This window comes from Pseudophryne corroboree, chromosome 2 (assembly GCF_028390025.1).
Source record: "Pseudophryne corroboree isolate aPseCor3 chromosome 2, aPseCor3.hap2, whole genome shotgun sequence".
NCBI lineage: Eukaryota > Metazoa > Chordata > Amphibia > Anura > Myobatrachidae > Pseudophryne > Pseudophryne corroboree.
The window spans coordinates 750971163-750988223 of record NC_086445.1 but is presented as its reverse complement, the minus strand read 5'-3'; the positions used below and the strand labels follow the sequence as shown (position 1 = coordinate 750988223).

The 17061-nt window shown below is 47.3% G+C and overlaps 1 protein-coding gene across 2 annotated transcripts in view; it reads left to right on the top strand.

Annotated features, from left to right (window-relative positions):
* Positions 1–17061, top strand: part of TRIM33 (tripartite motif containing 33) — a 347475-nt gene that overhangs the window by 163025 nt on the left and 167389 nt on the right. For both annotated transcript variants that reach the window (XM_063955426.1, XM_063955427.1), the window contains exon 5: positions 15477–15593. In XM_063955426.1, the coding sequence (XP_063811496.1) occupies positions 15477–15593 (117 nt within the window). The remainder of the gene's footprint in view (positions 1–15476; positions 15594–17061) is intronic.

The window sequence follows — 17061 nt, the reverse complement described above, 5'->3', positions numbered from 1 at the left end:
AAGCGTTCCACCGTTTCTGACAAGCTCTCAGCATGACGCTGAGACCGTACAGGACCCCTGGATCCTACAAGTAGTATCCCAGGGGTACAGTTTGGAATGTCGAGACGTTTCCCCTGCGCAGGCTCCTGAAGTCTTCTTTACCAAGGTCTCCCTCCGACAAGGAGGCAGTATGGGAAAAAATTCACGAGCTGTATTCCCAGCAGGTGATAATTAAATTACCCCTTCTACAACAAGAAAAGGGGTATTATTCCACACTATATTGTGGTACTGAAGCCAGAAGGCTAGGTGAGACCTATTCTAAATCTAAAAATAAAAAAAAATAAAAATAAAAATTTGAACACTTACAAAGGTTCAAATCAAGATGGAGTCACTCAGAGCAGTGATAACGAACCGGGAAGAAGGGGACTATCTGGTGTCCCGAGACATCAGGGATGCTTACCTCCATGTCCCAAATTTGCCCTTATCACTAAGGGTACCTCAGGTTCGTGGTACAGAACTATCACTATCAGTTTCAGACGCTGCCGTTTGGATTGTCTACGGCACCCCGGGTCTTTACCAAGGTAATGGCCGAAATGATGGTTCTTCTTCGAAGAAAAGGCGTCTTAATTATCCCTTACTTGGACGATCTCCTGATAAGGGCAAAGTCCAGGGAACAGTTGGAGGTCGGAGTAGCACTATCTCGGATACTGTTACAACAGCAGGGGTGGATTCTAAATATTCCAAAATCGCAGCTGATCCCGACAACAAGTCTCCTGTGCTTAGGGATGATTCTGGACACAGTCCAGAAAAAGGTTTTTCTCCCGGAAGAGAAAGCCAGGGAGTTATCCGAGCTAGTCAGGAACCTCCTAAAATCAGTGCATCATTGCACAAGGGCCATGGTAAAAAAAATGGTGACTTCCTTCGAAGCAATTCCAGTCGGCAGATTTCATGCAAGAACTTTTCAGTGGGATCTGCCGGACAAATGGTCCGGATCGCATCTTCAGATGCATCAGCGGATAACCCTATATCCAAGGACAAGGGTGTCTCTCCTGTGGTGGTTACAGAGTGCTCATCTTCTAGAGGGCCGCAGATTCGGCATTCAGTTTTGGATGTTGGTGACCACGGAGGCCAGCCCGAGAGGCTGGGGAGCAGTCACACAAGGAAAAAATTTCCAGGGAGTGTGATCAAGTCTGGAGATTTTTCTCCACATAAATATAGCTAAGGGTAAATTTATAATGCTCTAAGCTTAGCAAGACCTCTGCTTCAAGGTCAGCCGGTATTGATCCAGTGGGATAAAACATCACGGCAGTCGCCCACGTAAATAGACAGGGCGGCACAAGAAGCAGGAGGGCAGTGGCAAAAACTGCAAGGACTTTTCGCTGGGCGGAAAATCATGTGATAGCACTGTCAGCAGTGTTTCATTCCGGGAATGGAAACTGGGAAGCAGACTTCCTCAGTAGGCACGACCTCCACCCGGCAGAGTGGGAACTTCATGGGGAAGTTTTCCACATAATTGTAAACCGTTGGGAATTACCAAAGGTGGACATGATGACGTCCCGTCTGAACAAAAAACGGGACAGGTATTGCGCCAGGTTAAGAGACCCTCAGGCAATAGCTGTGGACGTTCTGGTAACACCGTGGGTGTACCAGTCGGTGTATGTGTTCCATCCTCTGCTTTTCATACCTAAGGTACTGAGAATTATAAGACGTAGAGGAGTAAGAACTATACTCATGACTCCGGATTGGCCAAGAAGGACTTGGTACCCGGAACTTCAAGAGATGCTCACAGAGGACTTATGGCCTCTGCCGCTAAGAAGGGACTTGTTTCAGCAAGTACCATGTCTGTTCCAAGACTTACCGCAGCTGCGTTTGACGGCATGGCGGTGGAACGCCGGATCCTAAGGGAAAAGGCATTCAGGAAGAGGTCATTCCTACCCTGGTCAAAGCCAGAAAGGAGGTGACCGCACAACATTATCACCACATGTGGCGAAAATATGTTGCGTGGTGTGAGGCCAGGAAGGCCCCACGAAGAAATTTCAACTCGGTCGATTCCTGCATTTCTTGCAAACAGGAGTGTCTATGGGCCTCAAATTGGGGTCCATTAAGGTTCAAATTTCGCACCCTGTCGATTTTTCTTCCAGAAAGAATTGGCTTCAGTTCCTGAAGTCCAGAAGTTTGTCAAGGGAGTATTGCATATACAACCCCCTTTTTGTGCCTCCAGTGGCACTGTGGGATCTCAACGTAGTTCTGGGATTCCTCAAAACACATTGGTTTAAAACCAGTCAAATCTGTGGATTGAAGCATCTCACATGAAAAGTGAACATGCTCTTGGACCTGGCCTGGACCAGGCGAGTGTAAAATTGGTGGTTTTTTTTTCTCAAAAAAGCCCATATCTGTTTGTCCATTCGGACAGGGCAGAGCTGCGGACTCGTCCCCAGTTCTCTCCCTAAGGTGGTGTCAGTGTTTCACCTGAACCAGCTTATTGTGGTGTCTTGCGCCTACTAGGGACTTGGAGGACTCCAAGTTGCTAGATGTGGTCAGGGCCCTGAAAATATAGGTTCCAGGACGGCTGGAGTCAGGAAAACTGACTTGCTGTTATCCTGTATGCACCCAACAAACTGGGTGCTCTTGCTTTTAAGCAGACTTTTGCTAGTTGGATGTGTAATACAATTCAGCTTGCACATTCTGTGGCAGGCCTGCCACAGCCAAAATATGTAAATGCCCATTCCACAAGGAAGGTGGGCTCATCTTGGGCGGCTGCCCGAGGGGTCTCTGCTTTACAACTTTGCCGAGCGGCTATTTAGTCAGGGGCAAACACGTTTGTAAAATCCTACAAATTTGATACCCTGGCTAAGGAGGACCTGGAGTTCTCTCATTCGGTGCTGCAGAGTCATCCGCACTCTCCCGCCCGTTTGGGAGCTTTGGTATAATCCCCATGGTCCTTTCAGGAACCCCAGCATCCACTAGGACGATAGAGAAAATAAGAATTTACTTACCGATAATTCTATTTCTCGGAGTCCGTAGTGGATGCTGGGCGCCCATCCCAAGTGCGGATTATCTGCATTACTTGTACATAGTTACAAAAATCGGGTTATTATTGTTGTGAGCCATCTTTTCAGAGGCTCCGCTGTTATCATACTGTTAACTGGGTTCAGATCACAGGTTGTACAGTGTGATTGGTGTGGCTGGTATGAGTCTTACCCGGGATTCATAAATCCTTCCTTATTGTGTACGCTCGTCCGGGCACAGTACCTAACTGAGGCTTGGAGGAGGGTCATAGGGGGAGGAGCCAGTGCACACCACCTGATCCTAAAGCTTTACTTTTTGTGCCCTGTCTCCTGCGGAGCCGCTATTCCCCATGGTCCTTTCAGGAACCCCAGCATCCACTACGGACTCCGAGAAATAGAATTATCGGTAAGTAAATTCTTATTTTTCCTGGGTCATTAGCGCTGGGTGTGTGCTGGCATACTCTCTCTCTGTCTCTCCAAAGGGCCTGGTGGGGAACCTGTCTTCAGAAAAGAGCTTCCCTGTGTGTGTGTGTGGTGTCGGTACGCGTGTGTCGACATGTCTGAGACTGAAGGCTCACCTAAGGAGGAGGGGGAGTGTATTAATGTTAGGTCTCCGTCGGCAGTGCCGACACCTGACTGGATGGATATGTGGAATGTTTTAAGTGCTAATGTTAATTTATTGCACAAAAGATTAGACAAAGCTGAAGCTGGGGTACAGTCAGGGAGTCAACCCATGCCTGTCCCAATGTCGCCTGGACCTTCGGGGTCTCAGAAGCGCACACTATGACACAGATACCGACACGGATTCAGACTCCAGTGTCGACTACGATGATGCAAAATTACAGCCAAAGGTGGCTAAATGTATTCGATATGATTATCGCAATAAAAGATGTTTTGCATATCACTGAGGAACGCCCTGTCCCTGACACGAGGGTACACATGTAAAAGGGAAAGAAACCTGAGGTCACCTTTCCCTCATCACATGAACTGAGCGAATTATGCGAAAAAGCGTGGGAAACTCCAGACAAAAAACTGCAGAATCCCAAAAGGATTCTAATAGCGTATCCTTTCCCGTTGCAGGATAGAATCCTGTGGGAATCCTCCCTTAGGGTAGACAAAGCTTTGACGCGCTTATAAAAAAAGATAGCGCTTCCATCCCAATAGACGGCTACCCTCAAGGATCCTGCTGACCGCATGCAGGAGGTTACCTTGAAGTCAATTTACACACATTCTGGTACGTTACTCACACCGGCTATTGCGTCGGCCTGAGTTTGTAGTGCTGTAGCAGCATGGACAGATTCCTTATCAGCGGATATTGAGACCATTGATAAGGATACCATTTTAATGACCCTCGGGCATATAAAAGATGCTGTCTTATATATGAGGGATGCTCAAAGAGACATTAGTTTACTGGGTTCCAGGATAAACTCTGTCTATTTCTGCTAGGCGTGTCTTATGGACCCGACAGTGGTCAGGTGATGCCGACTCCAAGAGACATATGGAGTTGTTGCCTTTCAAGGGTGAGGAATTGTTTGGAGAGGGCCTTTCGGACCTCGTCTCCACGGCTACGGCAGGTAAATCGATTTTTTTGCCATATATTCCCTCACAATCTAAGAAAGCGCCTCATTATCAAATGCAGTCCATTCGTTCCAATAAAAGCAAGAGAGTACGTGGATCGTCCTTTCTTGCCAGAGGGAAGAAGCTGCATAACACAGCTAGTTCCCAGGAACAGAAGTCCTCTACGGCCTCTGCAAAATCCACTGCATGATGCTGGGGCTCACCTGAGGGAGTCCGCCCCAGTGGGGGCACGTCTTCGACTGTTCAGCCACATCTGGGTTCACTCACAGGTCGATCCCTGGGCAATAGAAATTGTTTCCCAGGGTTACAAGCTGGAATTCGAAGAGGTGCCTCCTCGCCGGTTTTTCAAATCGGCCCTACCGACTTCCCCCCTGGAAAGGGAGCTAGTGTTACATGCGATTCGCAAATTGTGTATTCAACAAGTGGTGGTAGAGGTTCCCCTGCTTCAAAGAGGGAAGGGGTACTGCTCAACTCTGTTTGTGGTCCCGAAACTGGATGGTTCGGTCAGACCCATTTTGAATTTAAAATCCCTGAACCTTTACTTAAAACGGTTCAAGTTCAAGATGGAATCGCTCAGTGTGGTCATCGCCAGCCTGGAAGGGGGAGATTTTATGGTATCTCTGGACATAAAGGATGCATACCTGCATGTTCCCATATATCCTCCTCATCAGGCGTACTTGATATTTGCGTTACAGGATTGTCATTACCATTTTCAGACGTTGCCTTTTGGGCTTTCCACGGCCCCGAGAATTTTCACCAAGGTAATGGCGGAAATGATGGTGCTCCTGCGCAAACAGGGTGTCACAATTATCCCGTACTTGGACGATCTCCTCATAAAAGCGAGATAACGGGAGAAGTTGCTGAACAGCGTATCACTTTCACTGACTGTGTTACAGCGACACGGCTGGATTATCAAAATTCCAAAGTCGCAGCTGAATCCCACAACTCGTCTGCCCTTCTTGGGCATGATTCTGGACACAGACCAGAAGAGGATTTTTCTTCCGACAGAAAAAGCGCAGGAACTCATGACTCTAGTCATGAACCTGTTGAAGCCAAAACAAGTGTCAATATGTCATTGCACTCAAGTCCTGGGAAAAATGGTGGCGACATACGAAGCCATTCTCTACGGCAGATTCCATGCAAGGACATTCCAATGGGACCTGTTGGACAAATGGTCCGGGTCACATCTGCAAATGCATCAGCGGATCACCCTGTCCCCAGGGCCAGAGTATCTCTCCTGTGGTGGCTGAAAAGTGCTCACCTTCTAGAGGGCCGCAGGTTCGGCATTCAGGACTGGATCCTGGTAACCACGGACGCGAGCCTCCGAGGTTGGGGAGCAGTCACACAGGGAAGAAATTTCCAAGGCCTTTGGTCAAGTCAAGAGACTTGTCTTCACATCAACATCCTGGAACTAAGGGCCATATACAACGCCCTACGTGAAGCGGAGATCTTACTTCGCGATCGACCAGTACTGATCCAGTCAGACAACGTCACCGCAGTAGCTCATGTAAACCGCCAAGGCGGCACAAGGAGCAGGGTGGCGATGGCGGAAGCCACCAGAATTCTTCGCTGGGCGGAGAATCATGTAAGCGCTGGGTCAGCAGTGTTCATTCCGGGAGTGGACAACTGGGAAGCAGACTTCCTCAGCAGACACGACCTGCATCCGGGAGAGTGGGGACTTCATCAAGAAGTCTTCGCGCAGATTGCAAGTCGGTGGGGACTGCCCCAAATAGACATGATGGCGTCCCGTCTCAACAAAAAGCTACAAAGGTATTGCGCCAGGTCAAGAGACCCTCAGGTGGTAGCTGTGGACGCCCTAGTGACACCGTGGGTGTTCCAGACGGTATTTGTTTCCTCCTCTTCCTCTCATACCCAAGGTGTTGAGGATAATAAGAAAAAGAGGAGTGAGAACAATACTCATTGTTCCGGATTGGCCACGAAGGACCTGGTATCCGGATCTGCAGGAAATGCTCACAGAAGATCCGTGATCTCTTCCTCTAAGGCAGGACCTGTTACAACAAGGTCCCTGTCTGTTCCAAGACTTACCGCGGCTGCGTTTGACGGCATGGCGGTTGAACACCGGATCCTAGCGGAAAAAGGTATTCCGGATGAGGTTATTCCTATGTTAATAAAGGCTAGGAAGGACGTGACATCTAAACATTATCACCGAATATGGTGTAAATATGTTTCTTGGTGTGAGGCCAGGAATGCTCCTACGGCAGAATTCCATCTAGGCCATTTTCTTCACTTCCTACAAACTGGAGTGAATTTGGGCCCAAAATTAGGCTCCATTAAAGTTCAGATTTTGGCCTTATCCATTTTCTTTCAAAAGGAATTGGCCTCTTTACCTGAAGTACAGACTTTTGTGAAGGGAGTACTGCATATTCAGCCTCCTTTTGTACCTCCGGTGGCGCCTTGGGATCTTAACGTGGTGTTAAGTTTCCTTAAGTCACATTGGTTTGAACCACTTAAAAGAGTGGAGTTGAAATATCTCACTTGGAAGGTGGTCATGTTGTTAGCCTTGGCTTCGGCTAGGCGAGTTTCGCTATTGGCGGCTTTATCACATAAAAGCCCCTATCTGGTTTTCCATATGTATAGAGCGGAATTGCGGACCCGTCCTCAATTCCTACCTAAGGTGGTCTCATCTTTTCATATGAACCAACCTATTGTCGTGCCTGTGGCTACACGTGACTTGGAGGATTCCGAGTCCCTGGATGTGGTCAAGGCTTTGAAAATTTACGTGGCCAGAACGGCTAGGATCAGAAAAACAGAAGCACTGTTTGTCCTGTATACAGCCAACAAGGTTGGCGGCCCTGCTTCAAAGCAGACTATTGCTCGCTGGATCTGTAACACGATTCAGCAGGCGCATTCTACGGCAGGATTGCCGTTACCGAAGTCGGTTAAGGCCCATTCCACTTGGAAGATGGGCTCGTCTTGGGCGGCTGCCCGAGGGGTCTCGGCACTACAGCTGTGCCGAGCTGCTACTTGGTCGGGGTCAAACACCTTTGCAAAGTTCTATAAGTTTGATACCCTGGCTGAGGAGGACCTCCTGTTTGCTCAATCGGTGCTGCAGAGTCATCCGCACTCTCCCGCCCGTTTGGGAGCTTTGGTATAATCCCCATGGTCCTTACGGAGTCCCCAGCATCCTCTAGGACGTTAGAGAAAATAAGATTTTAAACCTACCGGGAAATCTTCTCGTAGTCCGTAGAGGATGCTGGGCGCCTGTCCCAAGTGCGGACTACTTCTGCAAGACTTGTATATAGTTATTGCTTACATAATGGTTATGTTATAGTTTCATCGGTTTTGGACCGATGATATGTTGTTTTTTCATACTGTTAACTAGATAGTATATCACAAGTTATACGGTGTGATTGGTGTGGCTGGTATGAATCTTGCCTTTGGATTAACAAAAATCCTTTCCTCGTACTGTCCGTCTCCTCTGGGCACAGTTTCTCTAACTGAGGTCTGGAGGAGGGGCATAGAGGGAGGAGCCAGTGCACACCCAGGGTCAAAGTCTTTCTTAAAGTGCCCATGTCTCCTGCGGAACCCGTCTATCCCCATGGTCCTTACAAAGTCCCCAGCATCCTCTACTGACTACGAGAAAAAGATTTACCGGTAGGTTTAAAATCTTATTTTCTGTGGAGCAATTTAATTGTGTGAAAGGTAAAATGGACATCTTTGTGTCTGACTGTTAGGTGTTGGGTTTAGCGGGTTATAGGAGTATTGTGTTTTTTCTGGCCCCATATGATCATGGAGAGACCGAACCCATTAGGCTCTCGGCTTTCTTTCATTTTTTCCATTCCCCCTTGCATGGTACTACCCTTGTCAAATGCAGCCCTTCCATCACTCATCACAGTAGTTGGACAGATCACATGGTCTTCCACTAGATTGGCACTCGACTTTCCTGAAACTATGTGCTGCATTGTGTCTGTATACATGTTCTTTCCAACTACTTTATGGAGGAGTAGGAAATTAAAATGTGAGGTAAAAGGAGTTGACTTTACGGAATTCTTCCTTTTTAATGTAGAAGGAACCTCTGGTCATCGATGCTCTATTTTAGTTACTAATCGATTGGAAATGGGTGTCTCATTGGCCTTCTGTAAATCCCGTTGGACTATGTAAATTGTTGTCTTCAGGACTTTGTCCAAGAAGGGACTTACTATTGAGTCAATCTAAAAATAAGATTTTACTTACCGATAAATCTATTTCTCGTAGTCCGTAGTGGATGCTGGGACTCCGTAAGGACCATGGGGAATAGCGGCTCCGCAGGAGACAGGGCACAAAATAAAAGCTTAAGGATCAGGTGGTGTGCACTGGCTCCTCCCCCTATGACCCTCCTCCAAGCCTCAGTTAGGATACTGTGCCCGGACGAGCGTACATAATAAGGAAGGATATTGAATCCCGGGTAAGACTCATACCAGCCACACCAATCACACCGTACAACTCGTGATCTGAACCCAGTTAACAGTATGATAAACGCAAAGGAGCCTCTGAAAAGATGGCTCACAACAATAATAACCCGAATTTTTGTAACAATAACTATATACAAGTATTGCAGACAATCCGCACTAGGGATGGGCGCCCAGCATCCACTACGGACTACGAGAAATAGATTTATCGGTAAGTAAAATCTTATTTTCTCTGACGTCCTAGTGGATGCTGGGACTCCGTAAGGACCATGGGGATTATACCAAAGCTCCCAAACGGGCGGGAGAGTGCGGATGACTCTGCAGCACCGAATGAGAGAACTCCAGGTCCTCCTCAGCCAGGGTATCAAATTTGTAGAATTTAGCAAACGTGTTTGCCCCTGACCAAGTAGCTGCTCGGCAAAGTTGTAAAGCCGAGACCCCTCGGGCAGCCGCCCAAGATGAGCCCACTTTCCTTGTGGAATGGGCTTTTACTGATTTTGGTTGTGGCAATCCTGCCACAGAATGTGCAAGCTGAATTGTACTACAAATCCAACGAGCAATCGTCTGCTTTGAAGCCGGAGCACCCAGCTTGTTGGGTGCATACAGGATAAACAGCGAGTCAGATTTTCTGACTCCAGCCGTCCTGGAAACATATATTTTCAAGGCCCTGACAACGTCAAGCAACTTAGAGTCCTCTAAGTCCCTGGTAGCCGCAGGTACCACAATAGGTTGGTTCATGTGAAATGCAGAAACCACCTTAGGTAGAAATTGAGGACGAGTCCTCAATTTCGCCCTGTCAGAATGAAAAATTAAGTAAGGGCTTTTATATGATAAAGCCGCCAATTCTGACACACGCCTGGCTGAAGCCAAGGCTAACAGCATCGACACCTTCCATGTGAGATATTTTAAGTCCACAGTGGAAAGTGGTTCAAACCAATGTGACTTTAGAAAACTCAACACAACATTGAGATCCCAAGGTGCCACTGGAGGCACAAAAGGAGGCTGTATGTGCAGCACCCCTTTTACAAAAGTCTGAACTTCAGGTACTGAAGCCAGTTCTTTCTGGAAGAAAATCTACAGGGCCGAAATTTGAACCTTAATGGACCCCAATTTTAGGCCCATAGACAGTCCTGTTTGCAGGAAATGAAGGAAACGACCCAGTTGAAATTCCTCTGTAGGGGCCTTCTTGGCCTCACACCACGCAACATATTTACGCCAAATGCGGTGATAATGTTTTGCAGTTACGTCCTTCCTGGCTTTGACCAGAGTAGGGATGACTTCTTCTGGAATGCCTTTTTCCTTCAGGATCCGGCGTTCAACCGCCATGCCGTCAAACGCAGCCGCGGTAAGTCTTGGAACAGACAAGGCCCCTGCAGTAGCAGGTCCTTTCTTAGAGGTAGAGGCCACGGTTCGTCCGTGAGCATCTCTTGAAGTTCCGGGTACCAAGTCCTTCTTGGCCAATCCGGAACCACGAGTATAGTTCTTACTCCTCTCCTTCTTATGATTCTCAGTACTTTTGGTATGAGAGGCAGAGGAGGGAACACATACACTGACTGGTACACCCACGGCGTTACCAGAGCGTCCACTGCTATTGCCTGAGGGTCCCTTGACCTGGCGCAATATCTGTCCAGTTTTTTGTTTAGACGTGACGCCATCATGTCCACCTTTGGTTTTTCCCAACGGTTTACAATCAGGTGGAAGACTTCTGGGTGAAGTCCCCACTCTCCCGGGTGAAGGTCGTGACTGCTGAGGAAGTCTGCTTCCCAGTTGTCCACTCCCGGAATGAACACTGCTGACAGTGCTATCACATGATTTTCCGCCCAACGAAGAATCCTTGCAGCTTCTGCCATTGCCCTCCTGCTTCTCGTGCCGCCCTGTCTGTTTACGTGGGCGACTGACGTGATGTTGTCCGATTGGATCAACACCGCCTGACCCTGAAGCAGAGGTTTTGCTTGACTTAGGGCATTGTAAATGGCCCTTAGTTCCAGAATGTTTATATGAAGAGATGTTTCCATGCTTGACCACAAGCCCTGGAAATTCCTTCCCTGTGTGACTGCTCCCCAGCCTCTCAGGCTGGCATCCGTGGTTACCAGGATCCAATCCTGAATGCCAAATCTGCGGCCCTCTAGTAGATGAGCACTCTGCAGCCACCACAGGAGAGACACCCTTGTCCTTGGCGACAGGGTTATCCGCTGATGCATCTGCAGATGCGATCCGGACCATTTGTCCAGTAGATCCCACTGAAACGTTCTTGCATGGAATCTTCCGAATGGAATCGCTTCGTAAGAAGCCACCATTTTTCCCAGGACCCTCGTGCACTGATGCACTGAGACCTGTCCTGGTTTTAGGAGGTTCCTGACTAGCTCGGATAACTCCCTGGCCTTCTCCTCCGGGAGAAACACCTTCTTCTGGACTGTGTCCAGAATCATTCCTAGGAACAGTAGACGTGTCGTTGGAATCAGCTGCGATTTTGGAATATTTAGAATCCACCCGTGCTGACGTAACACTACCTGAGAGAGTGCTACTCCGACTTCTAACTGTTCCCTGGATCTTGCCCTTATCAGGAGATCGTCCAAGTAAGGGATAATTAAAATGCCTTTTCTTCGTAGAAGAATCATCATTTCGGCCATTACCTTGGTAAAGACCCGAGGTGCCGTGGACAATCCAAACGGCAGCGTCTGAAACTGATAATGACCGTTTTGTACTACAAACCTGAGGTACCCTTGGTGAGAAGGGTATATTGGGACGTGGAGATAAGCATCTTTGATGTCCAGAGACACCATATAGTCCCCTTCTTCCAGGTTCGCTATCACTGCTCTGAGTGACTCCATCTTGAATTTGAACCTTTTTATGTAAGTGTTCAAGGATTTCAGATTTAAAATTGGTCTCACCGAGCCGTCCGGCTTCGGTACCACAAACAGCGTGGAATAATACCCCTTTCCCTGTTGCAGGAGGGGTAACTTGATTATCACCTGCTGGGAATACAGCTTGTGAATGGCTTCCAAAACTGCCTCCCTGTCGGAGGGAGACTTTGGTAAAGCAGACTTCAGGAACCGATGAGGGGGAAACGCCTCGAATTCCAGTTTGTACCCCTGCGATACTACCTGTAGAATCCAGGGATCCACTTGCGAGTGAGCCCACTGCGCGTTGAAATTCTTGAGACGGGCCCCCACCATATCTGAGTCTGCTTGTAAAGCCCCAGCGTCATGCTGAAGACTTGGCAGAAGCAGGGGAGGGCTTCTGCTCCTGGGAAGCGGCTGCATGGTGCAGTCTTTTTCCTCTTCCTCTGCCCCGGGGCAGAAAGGAGTGGCCTTTTGCTCGCTTGTACTTATGGGAACGAAAGGACTGAGTTTGAAAAGACGGTGTCTTTTTCTGCTGATGTGGAGTGACCTGGGGTAAAAAGGTGGATTTTCCAGCCGTTGCCGTGGCCACCAGGTCCGATAGACCAGCCCCAAATAACTCCTCCCCTTTATACGGCAATACTTCCATGTGCCGTTTGGAATCCGCATCCCCTGACCACTGTCGCGTCCATAACGCTCTTCTGGCAGAGATGGACATAGCACTTACTCTTGATGCCAGGGTGCAAATATCCCTCTGTGCATCACGCATATATAGTAATGCATCCTTTAAATGTTCTATAGTTAACAAAATATTGTCCCTATCCAGGGTATCAATATTCTCGGTCAGGGAATCCGACCATGCGACTCCAGCACTGCACATCCAGGCTGAGGCGATTGCTGGTCGCAGTATAACACCAGTATGTGTGTATATACTTTTTAGGATATTTTCCAGCCTTCTATCAGCTGGTTCTTTGAGGGTAGCCGTATCAGGAGACGGTAACGCTACTTGTTTTGATAAACGTGTGAGCGCCTTATCTACCCTAGGGGGTGTTTCCCAACGCGCCCTAACCTCTGGCGGGAAAGGATATAATGCTAATAATTTTTTAGAAATTAGCTGTTTTTTATCGGGGGAAACCCACGCTTTTTCACACACCTCATTTATTTCCTCTGACTCAGGAAAAAATATTGGTAGTTTTTTCTCACCCCACATAATACCCTTCTTTGTGGTACTTGTAGTGTCAGAAAGGTTCAATGCCTCTTTCATTGCCGTGATCATGTAACGTGTGGCCCTACTGGACATTACGTTTGTCTCGTCACCGTCGACACTAGACTCAGTATCTGTGTCAGGGTCTGTGTCGACCCACTGAGGTAACGGGCGTTTTAGCGCCCCTGACGGTGTTTGAGACGCCTGGACAGGCACTAATTGATTTGCCGGCTGTCTCATGTCGTCAAGTTTTTTGCAAATTGCTGACATTATCACTTAATTGTTTAAATACAATCATCCAGTCAGGTGTCGACTCCCTAGGGGGTGACATCACCAACACAGGCAACTGCTCCGCCTCCACATCATTTTCCTCCTCATACATGTCGACACACGCGTACCGACACACAGCACACACACCGGGAATGCTCTGATAGAGGACAGGACCCCACTTAGCCCTTTGGAGAGACAGAGGGAGAGTCTGCCAGCACACACCCAGCGCTATATATATATATACAGGGATAACCTTATATAAGTGTTACTCCCTTATAGCTGCTGTTAATATATTTATTTGCTGCCAAACGTGCCCCCCCTTCTCTTTTTTACCCTGATTCTGAAGCAGGACTGCAGGGGAGAGTCAGGGAGCCGTCCTTCCAGCGGAGCTGTGAGGGAAAATGGCGCTTGTGTGCTGAGGAGATAGGCTCCGCCCCTTCACGTCGTCCTTATCTCCCGCTTTTTTGTGTAAAATGGCAGGGGATTAAAATACATCCATATAGCCCAGGAGCTATATGTGATGTATTCTGTATTGCCACCAAAGTATTCTGTTATATTGCGTCTCAGGGCGCTCCCCCCCCAGCGCCCTGCACCCTCAGTGACCGGAGTGTGAAGTGTGCTGAGAGCAATGGCGCACAGCTGCGGTGCTGTGCGCTACCTTAGTCTGAAGACAGGATGTCTTCTGCCGCCGATTTCACCGGACCTCTTCGTCTCTTCTGGCTCTGTAAGGGGGACGGCGGCGCGGCTCCGGTGACCCATCCAGGCTGAACCTGTGATCGTCCCTCTGGAGCTAGTGTCCAGTAGCCTAAGAAACCCGATCCACTCTGCACTCAGGTGAGTCCGTTTCTTCTCCCCTTAGTCCCACGATGCAGTGAGCCTGTTGCCAGCAGGACTCACTGAAAATAAAAAAACCTAACTAAACTTTTATTCTAAGCAGCTCAGGAGAGCCACCTAGATTGCACCCTTCTCGGCCGGGCACAAAAATCTAACTGAGGCTTGGAGGAGGGTCATAGGGGGAGGAGCCAGTGCACACCACCTGATCCTTAAGCTTTTATTTTGTGCCCTGTCTCCTGCGGAGCCGCTATTCCCCATGGTCCTTACGGAGTCCCAGCATCCACTAGGACGTCAGAGAAACATATTTAATTTTTGGTTTCCTGTGTGCTCTTCTTCTGCTTCCGTATCATGTTAGATTTGTACTTTAAGGTGAAAACAGAAGTCTTACTAGTAATCAGTGGTGGTTTGGACTGTTTAATTCAGTTATGCAGTTGACATGTTAGTTATACACATGCAGTTTTGACTAATAGTACCGATTGCTCTCCCAAAAGATGATGTATAGCATGTGCACTGCCTATTGCTGCAGTAATCTTTCATCATTGGCAGCGTGATTGGTGTATTGTGCAAAGGTCTGATTACAGCTGAAACATGTCTGAGTAGAACTGAACAAAGTATCATCATTCACAATGGTCTTTGATTAATATTAAAGTTAGATTGCAGCCATACAGTTTCATCTACCCTCCTTAGAAATGTTAGCGCATTTTCAAGTATCTTAAGATGTCCTGGTGTAGGAATTTTCTGTATACAGGTTAGCGATGGTTTAACTTTACCGCAACGTGGCATGCTGTAAGGCGCAGCTGGCGGTCACTCCATTAATTCCAATGGACGTATTCACGTATACGCACGTGCACGTCCTAGTCACGGGCACACTAGTGCCAGTGATGCCACGATGTATATGCATCGTGCAAAGAGGAGCGTGGCTACATCTGTACATCTATATAGCATTACTGCCTCACAGCACTGAGGTCATGGGTTCGATTCCCACCACGGCCCTAACTGTGCGGAGTTTGTATATTCTCCCCGTACTCGCGCGAGTTTCCTCCGTGTACTCCGGTTTCTTCCCACAATCCAAAAATATACTGGTGGGTTAATTGGCTCCCAACAATATTAACCCTAGTGTGAATGTTTGTGCATGTACATGTGATAGGGAATATAGATTGCAAGCTCCACTGGGGCAGTGACTGATGTGAATGGGCAAAATATTCTATGTAAAGCGATGCGGAATATGTGTGTGCTATATAAATAACTGGTAATAAATCTATATCACATTTTATTACCTTTTGTACTGTAAAAGCAACCTAATATACTCAGACTGGGTCTATGATATTTTTGAACAAATAATTTCTTTGGACAGGTACCAGTTTTTGGAGGAAGCATTTCAGAACCAGAAGGGCGCGATAGAAAATCTCTTAGCAAAGCTTCTGGAAAAGAAAAATTATGTGCATTTTGCAGCTACTCAGGTTCAGAACAGGTACGTAGCTTTCTCTGATACTCACTCCAATTTAACAAATGCACTTTATTCAGTATTAATGTAGTAATTGCTGTCAATATGTATGTTGTAGATTTGTATTTTTTTTTTCTTCTTCTTTTTACTATTGAATCTATAAAATGGAAAAGATGTTCGTTGTTTTTGTTTGTATCATTTTTCCCCCTTTTAAAAGTTTGTGTGTGCATGGACATCTGTCTAGCTGCCTACATATGAGTAGGTGGAAACATCAGTTTTTGGAGTATTCCAACAATAATGTACACAGCTTCCAAAGTGGCTGCACTCATGAAGAAATTAAGTACAGGAATGATGGAGTATCTTTCCCAATCTGGTGTAAATAATATCTGATATACCCTTATTTGAAATGCGGCGAGTACCCCCTTTCAAATTATGGTCTACGGATCACCAGACAATATTAACATGCACTGCAGAAATAGTAGTAGAGCTTAAATATATGGACAGGCACTTGTGCACAAACTTTACCATCCTGGCACTTTTACACTAATCCAGTGTCATGCCTTGTGGTCTGCCATTACTACACATTTTAAGCCTTACATTCAATTCCAAAAAAATAAAGTAATGGGTTATTCTCAAATTCAGATTTTATTCTGAAAACCTATGTGTATAATATAGTTTTCTTGCTGTTTTTAGAAATGTAGATTCATTTACACCTTTGGAACTGTATTAAGTATGAACCACAAAACCAAAAAAGTGTTTCTTGGTGCTGGTTAGGAAAGAACAAAATAAAATGCATTTGCCTTCCATTCATTTATATTTAATAAAAATAAAATAGAAATAAGTACATACAGCTAAACTGTCCTGGGCTGCATGTTGCAAACATCCATGCCAAGCATGGATTCTCCAAAGTCTGTACCCAGAACAATAGGTGGTTATACCTTTTTTCAGCAGAGTATCACACCTTGGGTGATGTCACAACGTCCCTGCTGGATAGATAATTGAGGCTGGGATCCTCCTTGCCTTGCTCATATAACTTAAAACTGAAATTCACATAATTGGCATAACTTTCCCTGCTATATGATGATCTAGAACAGTGATCTATGGGTAGCTCGCCGTAGTATTTTTGGTAGCTCAGAGAGCGTGCACAGGCTTGGGCAGTCACTGGCACTCCTCCTCCCTTCATCTTTAATATGGTGCCGGCCGTCAGCCAATCAGAGCTCGTGGACCGGCAGTGGCGGCACCTAATTGGCTGCCGGACCGCGAGTTTTGATTGGCTCACTTACCGGCACCATATTTTAAATGCCCGCCGATGCCGGAGACTCTGTCACCCTCATTGCAGCCGCTCTCGACTTCACAGGAGAGGCGCGCGCTGCGCTCTCCTCCCCTTCCGTCCCTCATACAGGAGGAGCAGCACCAGTGGCAGTAGAAGAAGCCAGTAAGGGTTAGCACTGTGTGGGGCACTGTATCGGACACGGGGGGGCGTCATTTTAAATGG